The sequence below is a fragment of the Lacerta agilis genome, chromosome 6, assembly GCF_009819535.1.
Source record: "Lacerta agilis isolate rLacAgi1 chromosome 6, rLacAgi1.pri, whole genome shotgun sequence".
NCBI classification, from domain to species: domain Eukaryota; kingdom Metazoa; phylum Chordata; class Lepidosauria; order Squamata; family Lacertidae; genus Lacerta; species Lacerta agilis.
This window is the reverse complement of record NC_046317.1, coordinates 38,964,347-38,984,086: the sequence shown is the minus strand read 5'-3', so window position 1 is coordinate 38,984,086 and position 19,740 is coordinate 38,964,347. Positions and strand designations below refer to the sequence as shown.

The 19,740-nt window shown below is 43.4% G+C and overlaps 1 protein-coding gene across 5 annotated transcripts in view; it reads right to left on the bottom strand.

Moving 5' to 3' along the window:
* Positions 1–11,301: 11,301 nt before the first annotated feature.
* Positions 11,302–19,740, bottom strand: part of SSBP3 (single stranded DNA binding protein 3) — a 172,478-nt gene continuing 164,039 nt past the window's right edge. For 4 of the 5 annotated variants that reach the window (XM_033152058.1, XM_033152054.1, XM_033152059.1 and 1 more), the window contains 7 exons: positions 19,399–19,434; positions 18,497–18,551; positions 16,855–16,925; positions 15,248–15,326; positions 13,877–13,905; positions 13,338–13,439; positions 11,302–11,816 (listed from right to left, as the gene is read on the bottom strand). In XM_033152058.1, the coding sequence (XP_033007949.1) occupies positions 11,787–11,816; positions 13,338–13,439; positions 13,877–13,905; positions 15,248–15,326; positions 16,855–16,925; positions 18,497–18,551; positions 19,399–19,434 (402 nt within the window). In that variant the 3' untranslated portion in view covers positions 11,302–11,786. The remainder of the gene's footprint in view (positions 11,817–13,337; positions 13,440–13,876; positions 13,906–15,247; positions 15,327–16,854; positions 16,926–18,496; positions 18,552–19,398; positions 19,435–19,740) is intronic. The other variant, XM_033152055.1, reaches the window with a different exon arrangement.

The following is a 19,740-nucleotide window of genomic DNA, read 5'->3' as shown; positions in this document are numbered from 1 at the left end:
GGAGAGAGATAAGAGTCCTGCTCCCTTTCAGCCCTGCCCCCTTGCACAGGCCTCCATTGTTGAATGTGCTGCAGAGGGAGGTTGCTTGTTTCCCCAGCGACATGTGACTGGCTGATTAGATTATCGGTCTGGAAACTATAGAAAAGGCTCCCTTTCCTTAAGATTTTTCAGAAATGTGAGTTGAACCCCATAAAAACGGGCCTTTTCCTCTTTGCTTTTCCCCCTTTGCAAAAGGAGCTTTCCTTTTCCCCCTGTGCAAAAAAAGCTGCAAAACTTTTAGCTGATCTTCAAAAAAACCCCCAGGGCTTTTCCCTTTGCAAAAAAAGCTGCAAAACTTTCAGCTGATCCTCAAAAAGACAGGACTTTTAGAGGAGGAAAACCAGAAAAATATTTTTTTCTTGTTTCCTCCTCTAAAAACGAGGTGCGCCCTATGGTCTGGTGCGCCCTATGAAGCGAAAAATATGGTAGTTAGCTTATCATCTGGGCCAGGTCAACTGGTAAAAACAAAATATAAAATCAAAAAATCCTTCCAGTAGCACCTTAGAGACCAACTAAGTTTGTTTTTGGTATGAGCTTTCGTGTGCATGAACACTTCAGATATGGGAGGGGTATAATTTGTGCTTGGTGGGGAGAAAGTGGATAGTTTCCTGCTTGTTGGGATTCAGCAAAGAGCAGTTGGTCCAGGACAGACAAAAGGAACGTTCTTCTCATAAAGAATAACTTCTGGAATTTGTTGACAATATGCAACAAGCACTAACTTAGATGGCTTTAAAAGATTAGACAGACCTCTGTAGAATAACTCTGAACAATTACTAGTGATGATGATGGCCATAGGCAATCTCTAGGTCAGAGCTTTCCAAACTTTTATTGTTGGTGACAAACATTGTAGACATGCATCATTTTGCGAGTACAGTAATTCAGTTGTGCTGGCAAACCAGAGGTTAAACTGCTGCTAACCCCTTTCCAGCCCCATGGGGAGTGCAGGGAGCATTCACGCTACACACCTACACACTGCAGCTGACACACTAATGTGTTGTGAGACAGAGTTTGAAAAGCTCTGCTCTAGGTTCAAATGCCTCCAAGGACCAGTTGCTAGAGAGTAACAACAGTAGAGAGGACTGCCTTCATATGCTTAGGGTCTAGCCAGAGGCTTCTGGTTGGTCACTGGGAAAGAGGGGACCAATCAGCTTCTGAGAAGTTTTTATGGGGGTAAGAGGAAACAACAGGATGTAGGGGGTTGCTATTTTACTGTGCTGCATCTGCTGGCACACTCCCCATCTTTTCTGTAGAAGAATGTAAACCTTTTGAAAAGATAATGGCATGCACCCAAAAGGGACAGAGCTCCCTAAGTTGATAAAGCAAGAGAGGTTGAACCACCCTACTGCATATGCAGTTTGCTTAGGGTCAAGCAAGAAGCAGCAAAACTTTGACAAAGCAATTCTGCTCTACCGGAAAGCTAGTTGTAGAAAAAAATATTTCCAACTGAAACATTGTGAGCTGCTAGATATTAATTGCACTTCTCCAAGAAACAGAAAATTATTTTCGGTTTGGTTGAAATTCTATTATTTGCATAGAACTGAGGAGAAAATCTATTTTACCACCTCATCTTTATGTAGCTAATAATATACTAGCTGCAGGAGGCTTTCCAACATGTTACTGTCAGGTCTTGCTAGGGATGTCAACAGCAATTGCCTGTGTGATGCTGGATACATCATCTTAACACGCCACAGGCCCTCAAAACTGGCATCCCTTTGCCACTTCAGGACGGGATGGATTTTGACAGATGTAGAACTGACTTGTGATGCAGGGGAGCTATCCGATACCAGAGATTTTCAGCCAGCACGATGGTAGCACTCGGCAGCTCCTCAGCCACAGTGAGCAAGCCATCAGACAATGGCTACACAAGGCCTAGTGCTATACAGGGAGACCTGGCTGAGCGGTTTGTGTCTCTTAGATATGAAAAGAAAGCGCATCAACAAAACCACCAGGAACAATCTGTATTCTCAACACGCCTTTCCACCCTCTTGTTTCCCTCTGTTATGAGCACAGACAAATGCTCTCTCCTCCTACAGTTTCTATACTACGGTGACAATTCTAAGGCTAGGCCCCAGGGACCTGCCAGAGTGTTTGTGATAGGCTTTTGAAGTTGCTCCCACTCGTTGATCTCTTTGTCTGAACTGTTTCAACAGGTATGCATGGCTCAGATAAAACACAGTGCATGATGAAGCCTGTATGCTGTTCAAGGGGAGAATTGTTTCTTAAAACAGCATGTTCCCTTGATGTGAAGCTAGTATGAAATCAAACTCTGCAGGCTATGCTAATAGCTCTACCAGGGGTTTGCATGTGCCCACAAACAACTCAATCTTAGACTTCAGTTGCACACATTCTTCCTGTACTCCCTAACAGGGAAAAAGGAAAAGGGGAAACGAACTCATTGCACAATTGGCATTTCGTTTTTATCTCATCTAAGGCCAGCTTGGGACAGGCGCTTGCCACCTACCATTTGTAGTCCAGCGCTAGACTGAGGACAATGATCCCCCTGGATGTTCTGAAATAGAATTAGCATGCACAAATAATAGACACTCACGATGTATCATTCCCCCACCACCACCACCCACACATCAGAATAGTTACCTTAAATTGCAGCCAGTGTTATGACCAAGTAATGTTTGTTATTTTGTATGCTCTAGAACCATAAACCAGCAGGTTTTTATACTATAAACTTCTAATGCTTTAGCTAAAGTATTCTAAAACCCAGCAAACACCTTCACTGCAAAAACGGATCTAAACAAAATTCCCAGTTTCACAGCAAAACATTACATTAAAAAAATCTGCAATTTATATCATAGGAAGGAATCTAAAGTCAGATTTCTGATGACACTTTTTAAAAAAAAGTTTGAAGTGTATAGCTTTTACCACGGTGGGGTAGAGGTGGGGAATTGGGATAACTTTAAATCCATTCTCTTTGTTTGTTAATGACTTAAACAACCTCGCCCCAAACTATTACAGAAGGAAGCAAGGAAAGCAACAGCTACAAGAGCGCTGGCAAGATGCAGGATTGGCCATAGGGACCCTGCTGAACAGCTGGCCGGTGGCAATTCCAACAGCTGCACGCTGGCTGGTACAAAGGAGATGTTGCGTACAAATGAAAGTGCAAGAGAGCAGCAGAACCAATGAGTGGCTCCCCTAGGGCCACTGAACCGGTGGTCCTGGATTAAGAGATTAAGAGAAAGGAATCAGAGAGCTGCCTTGGGGGTTCACTGAAAACACCTGCAAGTGCATTTAGCCTTTGCAAGTAGTCCAAGGGTTGAGGCAAGGCTTAGGGCCTGTCAGCAGCTTTAAGAATAAAAAGCAGCTGTGGGGAACAGTACATCACATCTCTTGGGTCATTTCTATAGTCTGCGGGTGCCCAGTTTTAAGCAAACCATTGCTTAAGGCTGGACAAACAGTGTCAAAGTGCAAGTCAGCAAAGCACGTGATCCTATGGTTAATAATCCTAATGAATATTAAGTTGTAACTCCCCACAATGCTTCCACCATAGGGGAGAACATTTGTGGCTACCAAGCCAGATGGTTGGGATATAAAGAATAAACAACAACAACAACTACTACTAAAGCCAGAAGACCCAACCATTTAAAGTCATCTGGCTCTCTTAAAGGGGGGACTTTGAAGAAACAGTTGGATTAATACATTTCATTTCATTTCTGCTGTGGGGCGACAACAACATATCTTCAGTAATGTGATAATTGGAAGCCTGTCTTCTGTAACAGATCAACAGATATTTGATGGATTGTCCAGCTCATAAAAATATACCGGTACCACTTCCAGTTACCAGAACAAATAGGAAGTCTAAATCCTGCTATTTAATCTTAAATTTAGACAAGCTGCCATTGTGTTATTTGGAGGAAGAGAGGAGTATAACAAGCAAATGGTTAATACCTGTAGCCATCAGAATTTGCTGTGATGGATGTGTGTGTCTATATAAAACCAAGTCTACCATGTTTAAATGGATCCTAGTTCTATGGCTTCCACAAAGTACTAAATAGGCAAACATGCCCCAGGAATAGCCTTAAGCAAGCTGATTGTTCGGTGGAGGCCAATATCTAGAGAGAAATAGGGAGAAAGGCATTAGCTACCAAATCTAGGGTCTCAGGCAGTTCTCCCTTTAGTCCTATAGCCTCTACCTGGGAGGTGAAGACAGAACATATCTGTCGCTCAGGATTCTGCTGGATGCCAAACTTTTATCAGCCATGCAGGGAGGAGGGATGAAAAAAACCCTGGCAGCTGAGGGGGGTGGATAAGGTACAAAGCTGAGCATGAAGGGAAGATGGCGGGTAGGGGATGAGAGATGGGTAAAAATACATTGAAATGCATGTGGGGATGAGATAGACCTTTTAGAACCTTTGGATCAGCAGATTCTGACTAAAATGGAGAGGCTGTTAATAGCTCCAGAGCAAGACAAGAGCTATGGAACTCCTTGCCACAAGGAAAACACGGTGGCAAAGTAGCCAATGCTAGATTAGTTCTTAGCTGAAAATGATGTCAGTAATTGCTGGCTGATTATACCAAGGCCACCAGTCTCCATTTTTATGACTGGCACTGCCCTCGCACCACCATTTTGAGAGGGGGGGGGCGTGGTAATTTTCAAACACCTCAAGTGGGCTATGGGGGAAGGAAGTTTGAGACCCCCTGGATTATGCCACGGATGTACAAAGTGGCTTCATGCATGTGGCATGCCTAGATAACGCGTTCAGTGATTATCAAGTTTTATCACAACAAACCATAGGATGCAGAAGTAGGCATCGTATTTAGCATTCAGAAAATGTCAGTCTTTTGGCACTTTTAGCTCATGTAGTTAAAAAGATAGGCTTGATAGTCCTCAGGCAATGCCTGTTTAAATCTTACAAGCAGAGAACTACAGCAGGCCGCCACCACAATGTGGTATTCGCTTGCGCAGTAGAACTTCCCCCATCCCTTTCTCCACATGCCTCAGAACAGATATAGGGAGGATGTGGGGAGAGGGTGAAGGGGGACGACGACTATTGTTGTGCAAGCAAGCAAGGTAGTCAGATACTGCCCAGAGCTTGCAATGCCCTTGTCCCTCTCTGATCCCTAATAGGATCAGAATAAATTATGTATGAACAAATTTTGCGAAACAGAGCTTAGTGCAATATTTTGGTACATTTTAAAAGAAGGCACTCCATACAGCTTGAAATGCTGGCCCCAAGAGAAGCTGTAACTCTATTGCATGAGTAGTCATCAACTGCCTTGCTCCCTGTCCCTGGGATGAATCAGGATTTAAGTGTTGCTGAGTCCAAGTGCCGTGTTGTTTAGATGTGAAAAGGTAACACATGGATTCAACTAACGGGTCTTGCTAGCAGAAGCCCATGCAAGGTCTACTGCTAGTACAATGGGGCTGCTCCCCCATATGCCCCCAGAACAGCATGCAGGAGATTGTTCTACCAGGCAAGCAAAAATGCTTTGAGCTGAGCTGACAAGAGCAATCAGCAGCATTTTGAATTCCTCCCAGTATCGCTCTCTGTGTAAAGAAAAGAAAAATACTTTGGAGAAGTCAGACCATTCTGGGAGTTCTTATGCTAGAGAACCAGAAGGGAGGAAGCAGTGTTGCTGGCCTTTTCTGCTTTTAATCAGATGGCTGCACTTAGGCAGGAAGAACCAGACAAATATAGGATGGGGGACACCTCACTTACTAGCAGTACATGCGAAAAGGATCTAGGGGTCTTGGTAGACCACAAGCTTAACATGAGTCAACAGTGTGATGCAGCAGCAAAAAAGCTAATGCTATTCTAGGCTGCATCAACAGAAGTACAGGTGAAACTCGGAAAATTAGAATATCGTGGAAAGGTTCATTTCTTTCAGTAATTCAACTTAAAAGGTGAAACTAATATATGAGATTCTTTGTGGGACATGAAGCTACAGTTAGAACTGGATAAGGAACAACTGATTGGTTCAAAATTGGGAAAGGAGTACGACAAGGCTGTATATTGTCTCCCTGCTTATTTAACTTATATGCAGAATTCATCATGCGAAAGGCTGGACTGGATGAATCCAAAACCGGAATTAAGATTGCTGGAAGAAATATCAACAACCTCAGATATGCTGATGACACAACCTTGATGGCAGAAAGTGAGGAGGAATTAAAGAACCTTTTAATGAGGGTGAAAGAGGAGAGCGCAAAATATGGTCTGAAGCTCAACATCAAAAAAACTAAGATCATGGCCACTGGTCCTATCACCTCCTGGAAAATAGAAGGGGAAGAAATGGAGGCAGTGAGGGATTTTACTTTCTTGGGCTCCATGATCACTGCAGATGGTGACAGCAGTCACGAAATTAAAAGACGCCTGCTTCTTGGGAGGAAAGCAATGACAAACCTAGACAGCATCTTAAAAAGCAGAGACATCACCTTGCCGACAAAGGTCTGTATAGTTAAAGCTATGGTTTTCCCAGTAGTAATGTATGGAAGTGAGAGCTGGACCTTAAAGAAGGCTGATCGCCGAAGAATTGATGCTTTTGAATTATGGTGCTGGAGGAGACTCTTGAGAGTCCCTTGGACTGCAAATAGATCAAACTTATCCATCCTTAAAGAAATCAGCCGAGTGCTCACTGGAAGGACAGATCCTGAAGTTGAGGCTCCAATACGTTGGCCACCTCATGAGAAGAGAAGACTCCCTAGACTCCCTAGAAAAGACCCTGATGTTGGGAAAGATGGAGAGCACAAGGAGAAGGGGACAACAGAGGATGAGATGGTTGGACAGTGTTCTCGAAGCGACTGAGTTTGGCCAAACTGCGGGAGGCAGTGGAGGATAGGGGTGCCTGGTGTGCTCTGGTCCATGGGGTCACGAAGAGTCGGACACGACTGAACAACAACAATATATGAGATAGACTCATGACATGCAAAGCAAGCTATGTCAAGCCTTTATTTGTTATAATTGTGATGATTATGGCGTACAGATGATGAGAACCCCAAATTAACAATCTCAACTTTGGGGTTTTCATTAGCTGGACGCCATAATCATCAATTATAACAAATAAAGGCTTGACATATCTCGTTTTGCATGTCATGAGTCTATCTCATATATTAAACTCCAGTAGCTAATGAAGACAATTGCTTACATAAATGGACTTTTCCACGATATTCTAAATTTCCGAGTTTCACCTGTATAGTTCCACATCAAGGGAAGTAATAGTCCCACTCTATTATGCCTTGGTCAGGCCACACCTGGAATACTGTGTCCAATTCTGAGCACCACAATTTAAGGAGGATGTTGACAAGCTGCAACATGTGCAGAGGAGGGCAACCAAGATGATAAAGGACCTGGAAACCAAGCCTTATGAGGAGCGCTTGAAGGAGCTAGGTATGTTTATTCTGGAAGAGAGGAGATATGATAGCCATCTTCAAATATCTTAAGGGCTGTCACGTGGAAGGGGAAGCATGTTTTCTCCTGCTCTGGAGGGTAGGACTCGAACCAATGGATTCAAGTTAAAGGAAAGGAGATTCTAAGTAAACAGCAGGCAGGAAAAACTTTCTGACAGCAAGAGCTGTTAGGCAGTGGAATAGACTTGCACGAGAGGTGGTGGACTCTCCTTCCTTGCAGGTTTTAAAGCAGAGGTTGAATGGACATCTGTCATGGATGCTTTAGCTGAGATTCCTGCATTGCGGGGAAGTGGACTAGATGACCCTTGGGGTCCCTTCCAACTTTTAAGATTCTATGACTAGCAGCTGCTGCTTAAGATGGATTCTAGTGCTGCACGGCATTGCCCAGGTTTTTGTTACATGCACTGGGCCATTTCCCACTCTGCCAGTTGCATGACAGAGCTCTGAACTGCAACTGGGAAGATCAACACTGCTTTCAAAACAAGATTACAAAAGTGCACCAAGTTTTGTACAACCACACCACTAAGTTGCTTGAACGGCAGGTGCTGTGTTTACTTATCCAACTAATCCTGATGTGGACCATCCAAGGTCGGCGTTCTCAGATGGCCAGCAGCTGTTGGATGTGCTCATACTATAACGGCACGAGGACTTCCTCCTCACCCGATGAGACGAGTAGCAGAGACCACTGCTGCAAAAATTACTCTTCATCTCCGTAATGTTTCTCCACACCAGAGAGCAGCGAGCTGAGAAGTAATTGCTGTGGGGGTAACCCACTACAGAGGTGGATCTGCTCCTCAGCACCAACCAGTAAGCACAGCAGCAGCAGCTGGCCTTTCTTCACATCCTCTTTTGAGTGATCATATCTCTTGCTCGCTTTGATGGAGGATAGAGAATTGTGTAAAAACAAAATAAAAAATAAAAAAATTCCTTCCAGTAGCATCTTAGAGACCAACTAACGTATGAGCTTTCGTGTGCATGCACACTTCTTCTGAATTGTGTGTGAGCATGTGTAGAAACTAGCTCAGTATACAAAGGTTCACACCCATTGCTTCACCTACTTTTTCCTCTGGCTCCACCCACCATTACCACGTGGCCCCTTGGAAGGTGACCCAGAAGAGGATGCAGCCCTTGGGGTCCCCCACCCCACATATAGCTAGAGGGACCTCTTCCCAATCTCCCCTGCGGAGGCCTGGGAGCGACTAAACAGCCAGTCACCTATGCAAAAAATAGCTTCAACTGACCAGGTTGTGGAGCTCTTGTGAACTGGAAGAGTGTTTTCTTCTTCTGTTGGGTTTCCCATGTGCTACAAAGTAACTACCAACATAATTAGGTATGGCTAGGCAGGACTGGCACCTTCCCTGCATATATTTGCAACTTGTATAGCTGAAACAATATCCTGCACAGAAATACCTGGGCCAGGATTCGCAGAACTATACCACAGGCAATCCCAAAGAGCTGATATATTTTCCTTCATTTCACAAGCAGCTTAGTGAAACACTCTTTCAGGAATGGCTTGCCGTGGAGAAAGGAGCTGTGTCGTTGGAGAAGTCCAAAGCTCCCAGAGGTGAGCAAAAGTAGGTCACAACACCACCCTTAGATAGCAACTTCTTCCACAAGTATGACAATGCCACCCTGAAGGCAGTAATCCAGGCTTCCTCCACTGACAATCACATGGGTACAGCCATAGCTCACAGATCACAATAGCACAAGCTTTTTCAGGCGAACAGTGTCAAACTCAACACCACTGCGGGTTCATTTTCTGCTTCTTGTGAGCAGCTAGCAGGAAGGACGACTGAGGACTTTTGCTGTTTTAAAAAGACACAGTAGTTTTTCTGGAGGTCTGCTTATAACCCTTATTTCTAGGAGCTTTAGAACAGCTGCCACCATCTTGGATGGCCTTTTTTTCTGCCTAAAGCAAAGGCCAAGTTGGCACACACAAACAAGCACTCCACTCCACGTTCACAAGCAGCTGAACGTTATTCTCAACACTGCCAATGGGACAGTGTCCTTCTCTCGAGGACAGGAGTTTGGGTTACTTCCAACAGAAGGAAACAGCTTGGAGAGCTGCTGCCCCCAAAGATCTGTCTCACTCTGTCTAATAGTAGGGCTGGATTTGCTGTTCCTCCATTGTCTGATAGTATAGAGTTCTCGAGCTACTTTTCCTATGCATTTTCAATATTGACTGAACAGGATAATGTCTTAAAAACGAATGTGGCGGCAGGAGCCCGGAATCCAACACACCTATAACCTTTGTGACAAGCAGTTAGCTGTGTCTTCAGAATAACAAATGCAGCCGATGACCATAGACTACACCCCAAGCCATCTCTTCTGGAATCACTGTAGGCACGAAAGTCAGAAGACAGCTGCTACGACAGTAACAAACAGCAAGGGACTGAAATCAAATGTTTATATTTATTACAGCATTGGGGGGGGGAGGGAGAGGAGAGGGTCTTGATTCATCTTTTAAAAACCACCCTGAACCAATGAAGACAATAATTTAGCTATCACTTTAATACAATGAAACCTGTCAGTTATCCTTTAAAAAAAATAGAAAGGGTGCTGCATTAGCAATGGGACAAATTGGTTTGCCGGTTTATTCCCCCCCCCCGCCACCCCGCTTTTAAATATTTTCTTGACTGAGAGACCAACCATTTGTCAACCCAACCCCCCATCATATTTCTACAGAGAAAACACAATTAAAATGCCTAAGAAAAAGGCAAACATTAAAAAAAGTCATCGTACTACTAAAAAAGTTTGTCAATTCACATAGTTTTTGTTTTCAGTCAGAATAATAAAAAGCCAATGTTCCCCCCCCAAAAAAAAACCAAACAAAAAAAAACATTTCGTTAAGGGGTGCGGAAAAAAGACATCCCTTTAATAAAACATTATCAACAAATATCGTACACAAACTACAATGTATAATAATTACTTTTCTTTTCCCTCGCTTAATTTTAGAACCAGACTACAAGGTAAGAAAAAACACTGAAACAAGATACAATGTTCTCAAGAATCCGCACAAAGGTAGGTAAATCCAGGGGAAGATAATATTTTACATAATATGAAATACATAGATCAGAAGTGAAGTTTTTTTTCTTCTTTTTATATAAAACAAAGACCAGCTACAAGGGAGTGTAATGTACAGAGATCCCAAGACTTGCGAGTTTCACTATACATTGTATGCTTTTCTGTAGTCACCTCTACCATGAGAAGGTAAGGGTTTTTTTTTTTTTAATTTTGCTTTTAATTACAGAGAGAGAGAGAGAGAGAGCCTACAGAATAGCAAGTATACATTTTAACAACAATAATTACTTAAAAATATCTCCATCCAGTTTCAGAGCATATACAGTGAAACCCTAATAAGATCACATCATTTCATTAAAACAAAAAACAAATGTTAAGAAGTTTGCGCTCACAGTTTTCGTGTCCCAGGTCAAGTTTTTAACCCCTTTCCCTTTCAATTCTGGTGGACCAACACCTCCCCAAAATAAAAAATAAAATGCCATGTACCCTAACCCCACCTACCCACCCACCCCACCCCCCCAGGAATTTTTGACACCTTTAAGAGTTTTGCAAAAGGGGAGTTAATAACATTTCTTTGTAATTTGGGGAGAAGGACAAGGGAGGGTGGGGGCTAATACAGTGCATGCCACAGTCACAGATACCAAGATCACAATTAAAAGTTTTTGGAGGATGTGATCCTACAAGGGGCCAAGCTGCATTACGCAACTGAGAATGAGGCAGAAGAAATCTGTTCCACTTGGATCTTCCTTGCTGGAGAATGTTTTGTGCTGCAAAACATCAAATGCGGGGGGGAACAAAAACCAACCAAAACAAAAAGAAGTTGGGGGTGGGGGGTGGGGAGAGGGAGGAAGTGGTCTTCTGAACAAAACCCACCAATTTATATATATATATAAAAAAACCAAACTCTCCAGTTTTATTAATTATTTTAAAATGGCTACAGAGACAACATGAGATTTCATATCTAGACTAGCTTCCTTGCGTAGCACAGCACAAACATACAACAGGTTTAAAAGAATAATCAAGCAAAGGAGGTTGGAAATCGGGTGCTAGAGGCTTTTGTTTTGTTTCAAAAAAAAAATCAACAAAAAAGTGTCATGTACATAGAATAAACCCTTCTTCTGCAGAAGGATCTTGTCATGTCTTGAAATATTTTAAAGATTTGTCCTTCATTGTTTTATGGAATAAAAAGTTCAGCCTTTTTATTGCATGAAACTAAAAATCAGGGGTGGGTCTCCCCCTGGCTCTCTGCATGTCTCCCTGCCAAACACACCTAGATTCTCTTCTTGCATAATTTCTTGAGATCCTCCAAATGGCAGCCGACTTTTTCTTTATCCTGGAGAAGAGGATGCGGGGTGAGGGAGGAGGGAAATCACACACTCATCGTCATGCTGGGAGAATACTGGGCGGTTGGGAGGGAAACGGGGAGGGGGGGCGGAGAAAGAGAGAAATCACAGCGTTAGAGCGAGGCAAGAACAAGACCAAAATGCTAAATGTTGCGGAAGCTGAGGAAATGAGATATGAAAGAGATGTGGGCTTATGAAAACTATAAAGCAACGTAATTGGCTTCAATAAATCAGGAGAGCTAGAATATGCTAAAGACTAATTTATCAGGACATAATCACTCCCATTTCCCCAAACTGGGGGGTAAAGGAGAGTTTAATAATAATAAAACAGTCTAAGCAGTATGTGGCAGAACACACATTTTTTTTTTAAAAAAAAATAAAATTTCAAATTTATATAATGAGAAATACAGAGCCAGTTTACAGTCTTACTGTGTTTCATTTCAAGGCGCCACTATATGTAATGAAGTACTACTGGTAGAACTAACTCATCTGGAGTGAAACGCAGGAGCATTATAGGTCCTCTTGTATGGACGTATTCAACTAAAGGAGGCAGGCAGCTTTCCTAGGCCTTCCCCTTTGCTCATCTAAATTTTGACTGGGAATTCTGAAGGGCAGGGCAGGGCTCCATCTCTGGCTTATGCTACTATGCAAAACACAGATATACATGCCAGATAACAATACAGAACAAGGGGGAGGTAGTGCTAGCGGCTGCCCCTCTTGTAGAGGATGAGACCTTCCTCTAGTGAGCAGGAGGAATCCTTCTATTTAGATGCTGCACATTCACTGAAATTCCTGTTATGGAAGCAGCATGAAACGGACATGTAGACTGCTAGATGTGATCTCTCTCTCTCTCTCTCTCTCTCTCTCTCTCTCTCTCTCTCACACACACACACACACACACACACACACAGTGCTTGGAAGCCATACATATTAATTTGCTGCTTGCCCACTGACTGCAATGTTTTGAAGTGGTAACTACATTGCTGGGTGGTCCAACTTAACAACCCATGGCTTGCTGATCAAACCAGGATGACCCTCACAAATGAGTCAAGTAACCATGGCTTGTGCTGTCCAATGTTGGGTTCATTTTCTAACTGCTCCTGCGTCTTGTTTTGTATGCATAGCTTCATAAGCCAGCTTAAAGCCATGGTTTCACATTCTGGTTTGTTGGCCACAGGCAAACCATAATTAGTTGGCTGGAGTGGGTGGTCCAGTGATGCAAGCAAAGCACAGTTAAGCTAAGCAAATCATGGCTTAGCAAGACAAGCAAACCATGGTTTCTTTTCTCGGTTTTAATTGCCTCGGTTTGGAACCATTTATACTTTTTGTCTTTGAAAGGTATGTCAAGTCTCAATATGCCGTACTGTGTACCTTCTCCAAGTTATGTTAGCTCCAAATCTGCCTTTTCTCTATGTCTAGTTCCCTTCCCCCACCCTTTTATGATCACATAGCACCCCCTCCCCCTCCCATCTCTGCATATATCAATGATTCCTTCCCAGAAATAGCTTGAAAGAGCTTAACAGGCTCTGTGATTCAAACCCCAGTTAGCATGAAGAGTTGGTGTAAGGATGACTCACATTGTCATTTTGGAAGGAATGGAGGAAGTTGCCTCCCAGTTCACCATCATCTCGTGGAGTGCCGGGAGGATTGCTAATGCCACTTATGTTGTTTGGAGAATTCTGCAGGGTTTTTTTTGTTTTAAAAAGAAACAACAGACCACACAGAGATACACATGCAAGAAGTGAGTGTGTGTCTTTTCGAGTATGCTGCGTACTAGCAACTGCAACAAAAACATATTGTTCTACAACGGAAAAAAGATCACACGGATAGCTAAATATATATATGAGAAAATGACTTGTGTTTGATGACTCCCTCACAGGGCTAAGAGCAAAAGGGAGAAAAAAAGAGGGAGAAAATGTCCTTGCGCTGGTGAGCAGAGGGCCGAAAAGTCAAAGAAGCTTTCCTACCACCCTAATACAACCAAGGGTAGAGCCCTCAGTAGTCCCTCCTTGCCCCTACCCCCAGGGTCCCCATATTAACCCCCTGACATATTTGTTATTTTGTCCATGGAAGCAAGAACAAAAGAAAACGGCCCAGTCTAAGAAGGCAGACTTACTTTTGGAAGTCCATCTATGTCTCCTGACCCTTGCGAAAGAACAAAAGAAAGAAAAGAAAGGTAGGCTGTTAGTGGGGGATAGCTGATCTCCTTGCTCTCAATCAGGCCCCCCCCCAATCAGCTCTCCCCACTCCCCCACCCCCGTTCTGCACTGAAGTGTCCGGTTCCTGAATCATCATCCAGAAATAAGACGTGGCTGCAAAAAGCTCCGCCTGGGCCTTCCCGGAAGCAGCTGGCAGTACATTAGTGAGCTGCAGGTCACAGCTGGGCTAATGCAAACCTCTTAACATTTGCCTCCAGAAAGGGACATGCTGGGGTTGCCTCAGCTGCCATTCCTTTGCATGCAGAACTCCCGGGAGCAGAGCCCCGGCTCACCTTCCTGCACGGCACTAGAGTAATGGCCTAATCGAGTTGCTACGGCCTCAGCTCCCTCCCGCGAGCTTCGTGACACTGATCAAGATGGAGTATAGCACCTCTACTTCAGCAAGATGTATAAGGCAAACATAGGAGGTTAATGGGTCTTTCTGCTGCTTTAATTAAAACACTCGTGCCACGGTTAGGTTGATGCTGCCGCTTCGCCTTTATCCATCAACAGGAGTCTGGCAAAGCCTGTGACCAGCAGTCCCTGCTCCCTGGCTACTTTCCTATGCTGAGTGTGTTGGGAATGGCCAAGCCCTCACAAGACTGGGCTTTGCAGATTACCAGCACTGAGCAAGTCCCCAAAGATCTGGAAACAAACAGGATCCACACCACAAAAACATGTGCCAAAAGCACACATCAGCCAACAGACAGAGCCCTAGGACCTCTGAGGTCAGAAAGCATCTGCTACAGAATTTTGCAGATTATCAGGACAAAGGACCCGGGTGTGGAGTCTAGCTAGGACTAGGGTCACCCCACCACCTTGCAAGGACTGAAACCTGTACTAATCCCTGATTCAAACACTTCCCCCCTAGAGTGCAGTGCTGGGTGACTATTTTAATTTCAACCATACACCCGAAGTAACCCTACACCAGGGTCACTGCAAAAAGCAAAGATCAAAGTAATTTGTGGTTCACTGCATGTCCTCCCAAGGGTTCTGTACCAAGGGCACTCTTAATTCTGGACCCAAACAGATTATAACATATCTTAAACAACTATTCCACTGCCTGGTGTTGACCCCCCCAATCAAAAATTCTGCATTCCACATTAACATAAAGCAATGTTTTCAGCCAGGAACAAGTACATGAGAAATGTTAAAACGTGTTTGTGATTGCACATTCTATACAGTTAAAAAGACGAAATGCGCAACTAGAACTCATTTGATCACTGCTGGTTCTGGGATGTCCCGTGAGAAGATAGTCCAAAAAACGCTGAATGTTGCTGAAGTCTTACCTAATGAGCCATTCATGTGATGCGGCTCCATCCCACCCATGCCTCCCATTGGGCCATCTGAGCCAGGTCCCATGGGGAACTGAGAAAGAAAGAAAGAAAGAAAGAAAGAAAGAAAGAGCTGTCAGTTACGACACATCACTCATATTATAAAATATCCAACATCCAATATATTAGCTTGTATGTCTATTGGCAGCTAGATGGTTCAGAAAACCAATGGCAGCAATGCTCTGCAAACCGTGTTTTCTGAATTCTGTTTAAAACACAAAATAATGAAAAGTTCTTTAGGAAACAACAGTTTGCAATGAAAACCCACCATCGCCCCCTGGGTATGTGTCTTCCAAATTGAGGTGGTGTTGAAACACACCCTCACTCTTCTAAGAAGCCATTGATCTATTGCATCTTGTACCACTCATGTGGGCAGCCTCAATCCTGACAAGGAAGTTGCAGGAAACTCTTCTCTTTTGGATCAAAGTGATTAGCCAAATGGAGCAGCTGCTGTCCAACTTATCACATGGTTGTCTGGGCATCTGATACTGTTGGATGGCCTATGCCCGGCCATGCCACAACTACTGTGCTTCTCAGCTGTGCAGGAATTTGCTGCCCCCCCCTCTACTTCAGCACTATGTGTGGGCAGTCTGGAACCCTTCAACCACAAACTACTACTATATGCAGGGTCCATATAAAAGCCATTTCCAACTTGCCATGTGCAAACCGAGGGAGGAATTCAACATAGCATTAAGCAAATTGTTCCGTTAGCACAAATCTTTCTGCTTGCGTGATGAAATGAATGCTCTGCCCTCTCTTCCCCCTGCAGGTATACTTCAGTTGCCAGTCAAGATTTCTTTAGGCTCCATGTCATCCAATTGTACCCCTGTCTTTCATCAAAGTTACATAAGGAAGCACACACTGGATTCCTTGACAGTTTTCTATCCAAATATTGGCTAGGACCAGATTTCTTTAGCTTTAATGGATTAAGCCACAACACCAGTTGTTTTTTATTCTTGCAATCATCAGTTTGCTTCTCCTAACATCCCATGAATTAACACCCTGAGATTTAAGTGTTTGCTCCTCCTCTGCCTCCTCTCTGTTCTGTATTCCATCCTCTTTGGACAACATTTTCTGAGAAATGGACAGGACACACTTTAAGCAATAATCCAGCTACTGGAGTTTAGACTAGTTCAGTCTGGAAAACTAGGTCTGAACATAGTAGTATCCAGGAAAGAGCTGCCTTCCCCAATAAGAGCTTCTTATCTGAAATATTGGGCTGGCATTGTCCTGAAGACGAAAATCTGGCAGGTAATCTTTGAGATCAGCTTGAGTAATAGGTGAAGGAAGGCCTAGGCATCAGCTGTGTCTCCTTTAAATGCAACCCCGCTAACCAGCAATGTGCATGACAATCTTGACCAGAGCTGCGTGAACGCCGCTGTTTTAATAAGCGTAAAAAATTAACAAAGTCGCTGAAGAGTTAATCACTTTTTGATGGTTTGTTTTATTTCTGTTTTGTAACAAATGGCTGAAATCAATTAAACTGCTTTACCCTCAACTGATGAAGTTAATTATGATTTGTTATGGTATCTGATATGTAAATTATTAGAAAGCAGACTTACATTCGACCGACTGCCTCCAGGCGGTACGGGATTAATCATTGTGTAGATGTTGTCACTTGAATTTGTCGAATCTGTAGAACAGTGAAACCCACTAAGTCAGGGTGATTAATTCATTTCTTAATTAAAACAAACTCATGCCACTTGAACTCATTCTTTTGTATTTTATCACCTAAAATTCTCTCTAAGTACCACCATTTTCTGGCTAATTTGTATTTAATGAAGATTCACAAAGTTTTTAATCACAGAAATTCAACTGTGAAAAGAATTCTGCTACTGACAGAGAATATTGGGGCTTTCTTGCCAGGAGTAGTGTAGAAAGATAATTTGCTGCCATGTGTCGCATAACACCTCAAAATTAGCCAATGCAATTATCTTACTACAACATCATATTTCATCTTTTTAAAAGTAACAAAATACATAGATGACATTTAGCCACAATTTAAAAAAACCCCACCACAAACCCCTGTATTTTTCTTAATAATGAAAGCAATACGAGACAAGTGTTTAATCGAGGGGAAGAATACAAACAAAAATACACAAATTACAAGCAGGCCATGGTGACAGAATAAAGAGAGTGGGGGGGAGTAGTGCCTACATTAACATATGGATTGTTTTATTATGACCTAGTCTGAAATGTAGGTCAGAGTTCTCATATAAATGCAAGAGCAGGAAGGCAGTGGTAATACTACACTGAAGCTCCACCCCTGCAGCTGTGGTACACGAGAGTTACACGCGGCACGGCTTACCTCCCCAGAGCCACCTCTCCCCCTGCTTTTATTCTTGCCACCGACACATATAATGTATAGTAAATCACCCTTGCAGGCCTATCAGGAATATTCACCAGCCCCAACACTGACACACACTCTCTCTTGCTCCCCTCCCACTATTTTACTCAGCCTCCTGGGGAGTGAGCACCGTTTTACAAAGTGGAATTCGCTCCCAGTACAAATATGGCAACACAACAACACTGACCCTGACAACAAAAAGAGATTTGTGTAGGCCTTTCCTGGTGCTAATATTGGGCAACCCAAGAATAGAACAGCCTTAAAGAAGTTGGGGGTTTTGTTTTTTTAAGGTGGGTGGGACTGGCTTAAAAACAACAGTAACCCTCTTTAAACTTCTTTTGGATATCTAGAGACTGTTCCTAGTTAAATTCTACAAATCCCCCCCCCCCCGCCCCAACATAAAAATAGGGTTTGTTTGGTTTTTTAAAAATGGCTGACACCTCTCCCAACATGTCAAATTTCACATGGATAATTCATCAAGGGATGCAGCGACCAGAAATGGCTTTTGGTGCAGCCAAATCTCCCACTAACCCCATTTCTCATACCCCTCTTGCTTTAAGCCCTGGCAGAATAAAAGCCATCAGCACATGGCTGGCAGCGAGGGCAGGGAAAGAGGAACTGAAGATGAAACCTCTCCCTTTGAAAAGAGTCGGGTTGCTTTACAGCAGCTGCGCCCAATCAATAGCCAAACAGTGCGTCGGTGGCATGCAGATTGTTGCTGTTGCGACCTTAAATAAAATCCAGCAGCAAAGGAAACCTGCTAAGCTAACCCAACCATTACTGGGCTCTCAATTCTCTTTTAAAAAAAATAAAATAAAAAATGGGGGGAAATTAGTGCTGCCTTCTTTCACTCTTACCTGCGGGGCTAGGCATGATAGGTGTTCCAGGAGGACCTCCGCCACCAGGGGGCCCCTGTTGACAAGATTAAATACACATCAGGAACCACTGTGATAACATAGCCTGCAATAGGTCAGCCAGATCCTGCTGCTGTCAGCAACAATGTCTCACCTTGGTATTCAGCCAAGCATTAATCTCCTGCTAAAACCTTTGATGCACTCTTGTAGCCAAAGTGCAATTTCTTTGTTTAAGCCTCGGGAAAAATGAAGGTTTTACAGAGAAGTGGGGTGGGGGTGGGGGTGGGCACATCTGTGCAAGGAGCACATACCAAGTCTATCTGCCAGGGTAGTTAACAGGGGGCATTCTTTCTATAACCTTCACATCTGCAGAAGGTGCAAACAGAAACAGGCAACTTAGAACGCTGCAACATACTTCTTAGATGTGCCAATGGGACGATCTCATTCCAGAACAATTAGAGGAGTATGCATTCAAAGTTCTCCGGCGACACTTATGCAAATTGTAATCACCGTGCGAAACTTCAGAAATGTGTCCTCGAGACCCCTTAAACACAGTTACGCCACCACTGCATCATTCGCACAGCTGGGGTCGCTAAGGGATTTCTTTTCCTACTTTTGTGGCATGTTCAAGACTGGTGTGTGTGTGTGTGTGTGTGTGTGGCTGTTAACATGCTTTGTTCACATTGTCTGGAGGAACAGAAAGGGGCTTCCTCAGAAACCATGTAGCTCAGACTTTTTAGAATTCTTGGCCTCACCGCAGAAGCAAATACACGAGACACAGAACCAAGTCCCTGTAGGCACTTGTATCCTGAGCCAGGATTCCTATTTGTGTGCACGCAAACACCCAAATATCGAATCATATGGTGGACAGGCACGTCATGACCCATAAAGAAATATAAACCTACCACGTATGTACCAGGCGATGAAGAGGAGTATGGAATCTGCAAGAAGATCAGAGCATAGGCATTACTTGATGAAATATACCAACTGTACAGGAAAATGAATCCTACAGGTGATGACTTTGTAGGCCAAGAGTCCATACAAATAAATTCTTCATTATTTATTATTTATTATTATTTAATTTATATACCGCCTTATACCTGGAGGTCTCAACAACTGTTACCAGTGTCCAGGAGATGGACGCAATACATACAACCCGGATAACGTCATTTCAGTCTTACTGGTTTTTTTTTTTAATGTTCAGAGAACCCAAGACAGGAACACATTTCAACAGAGATTCAGGAACC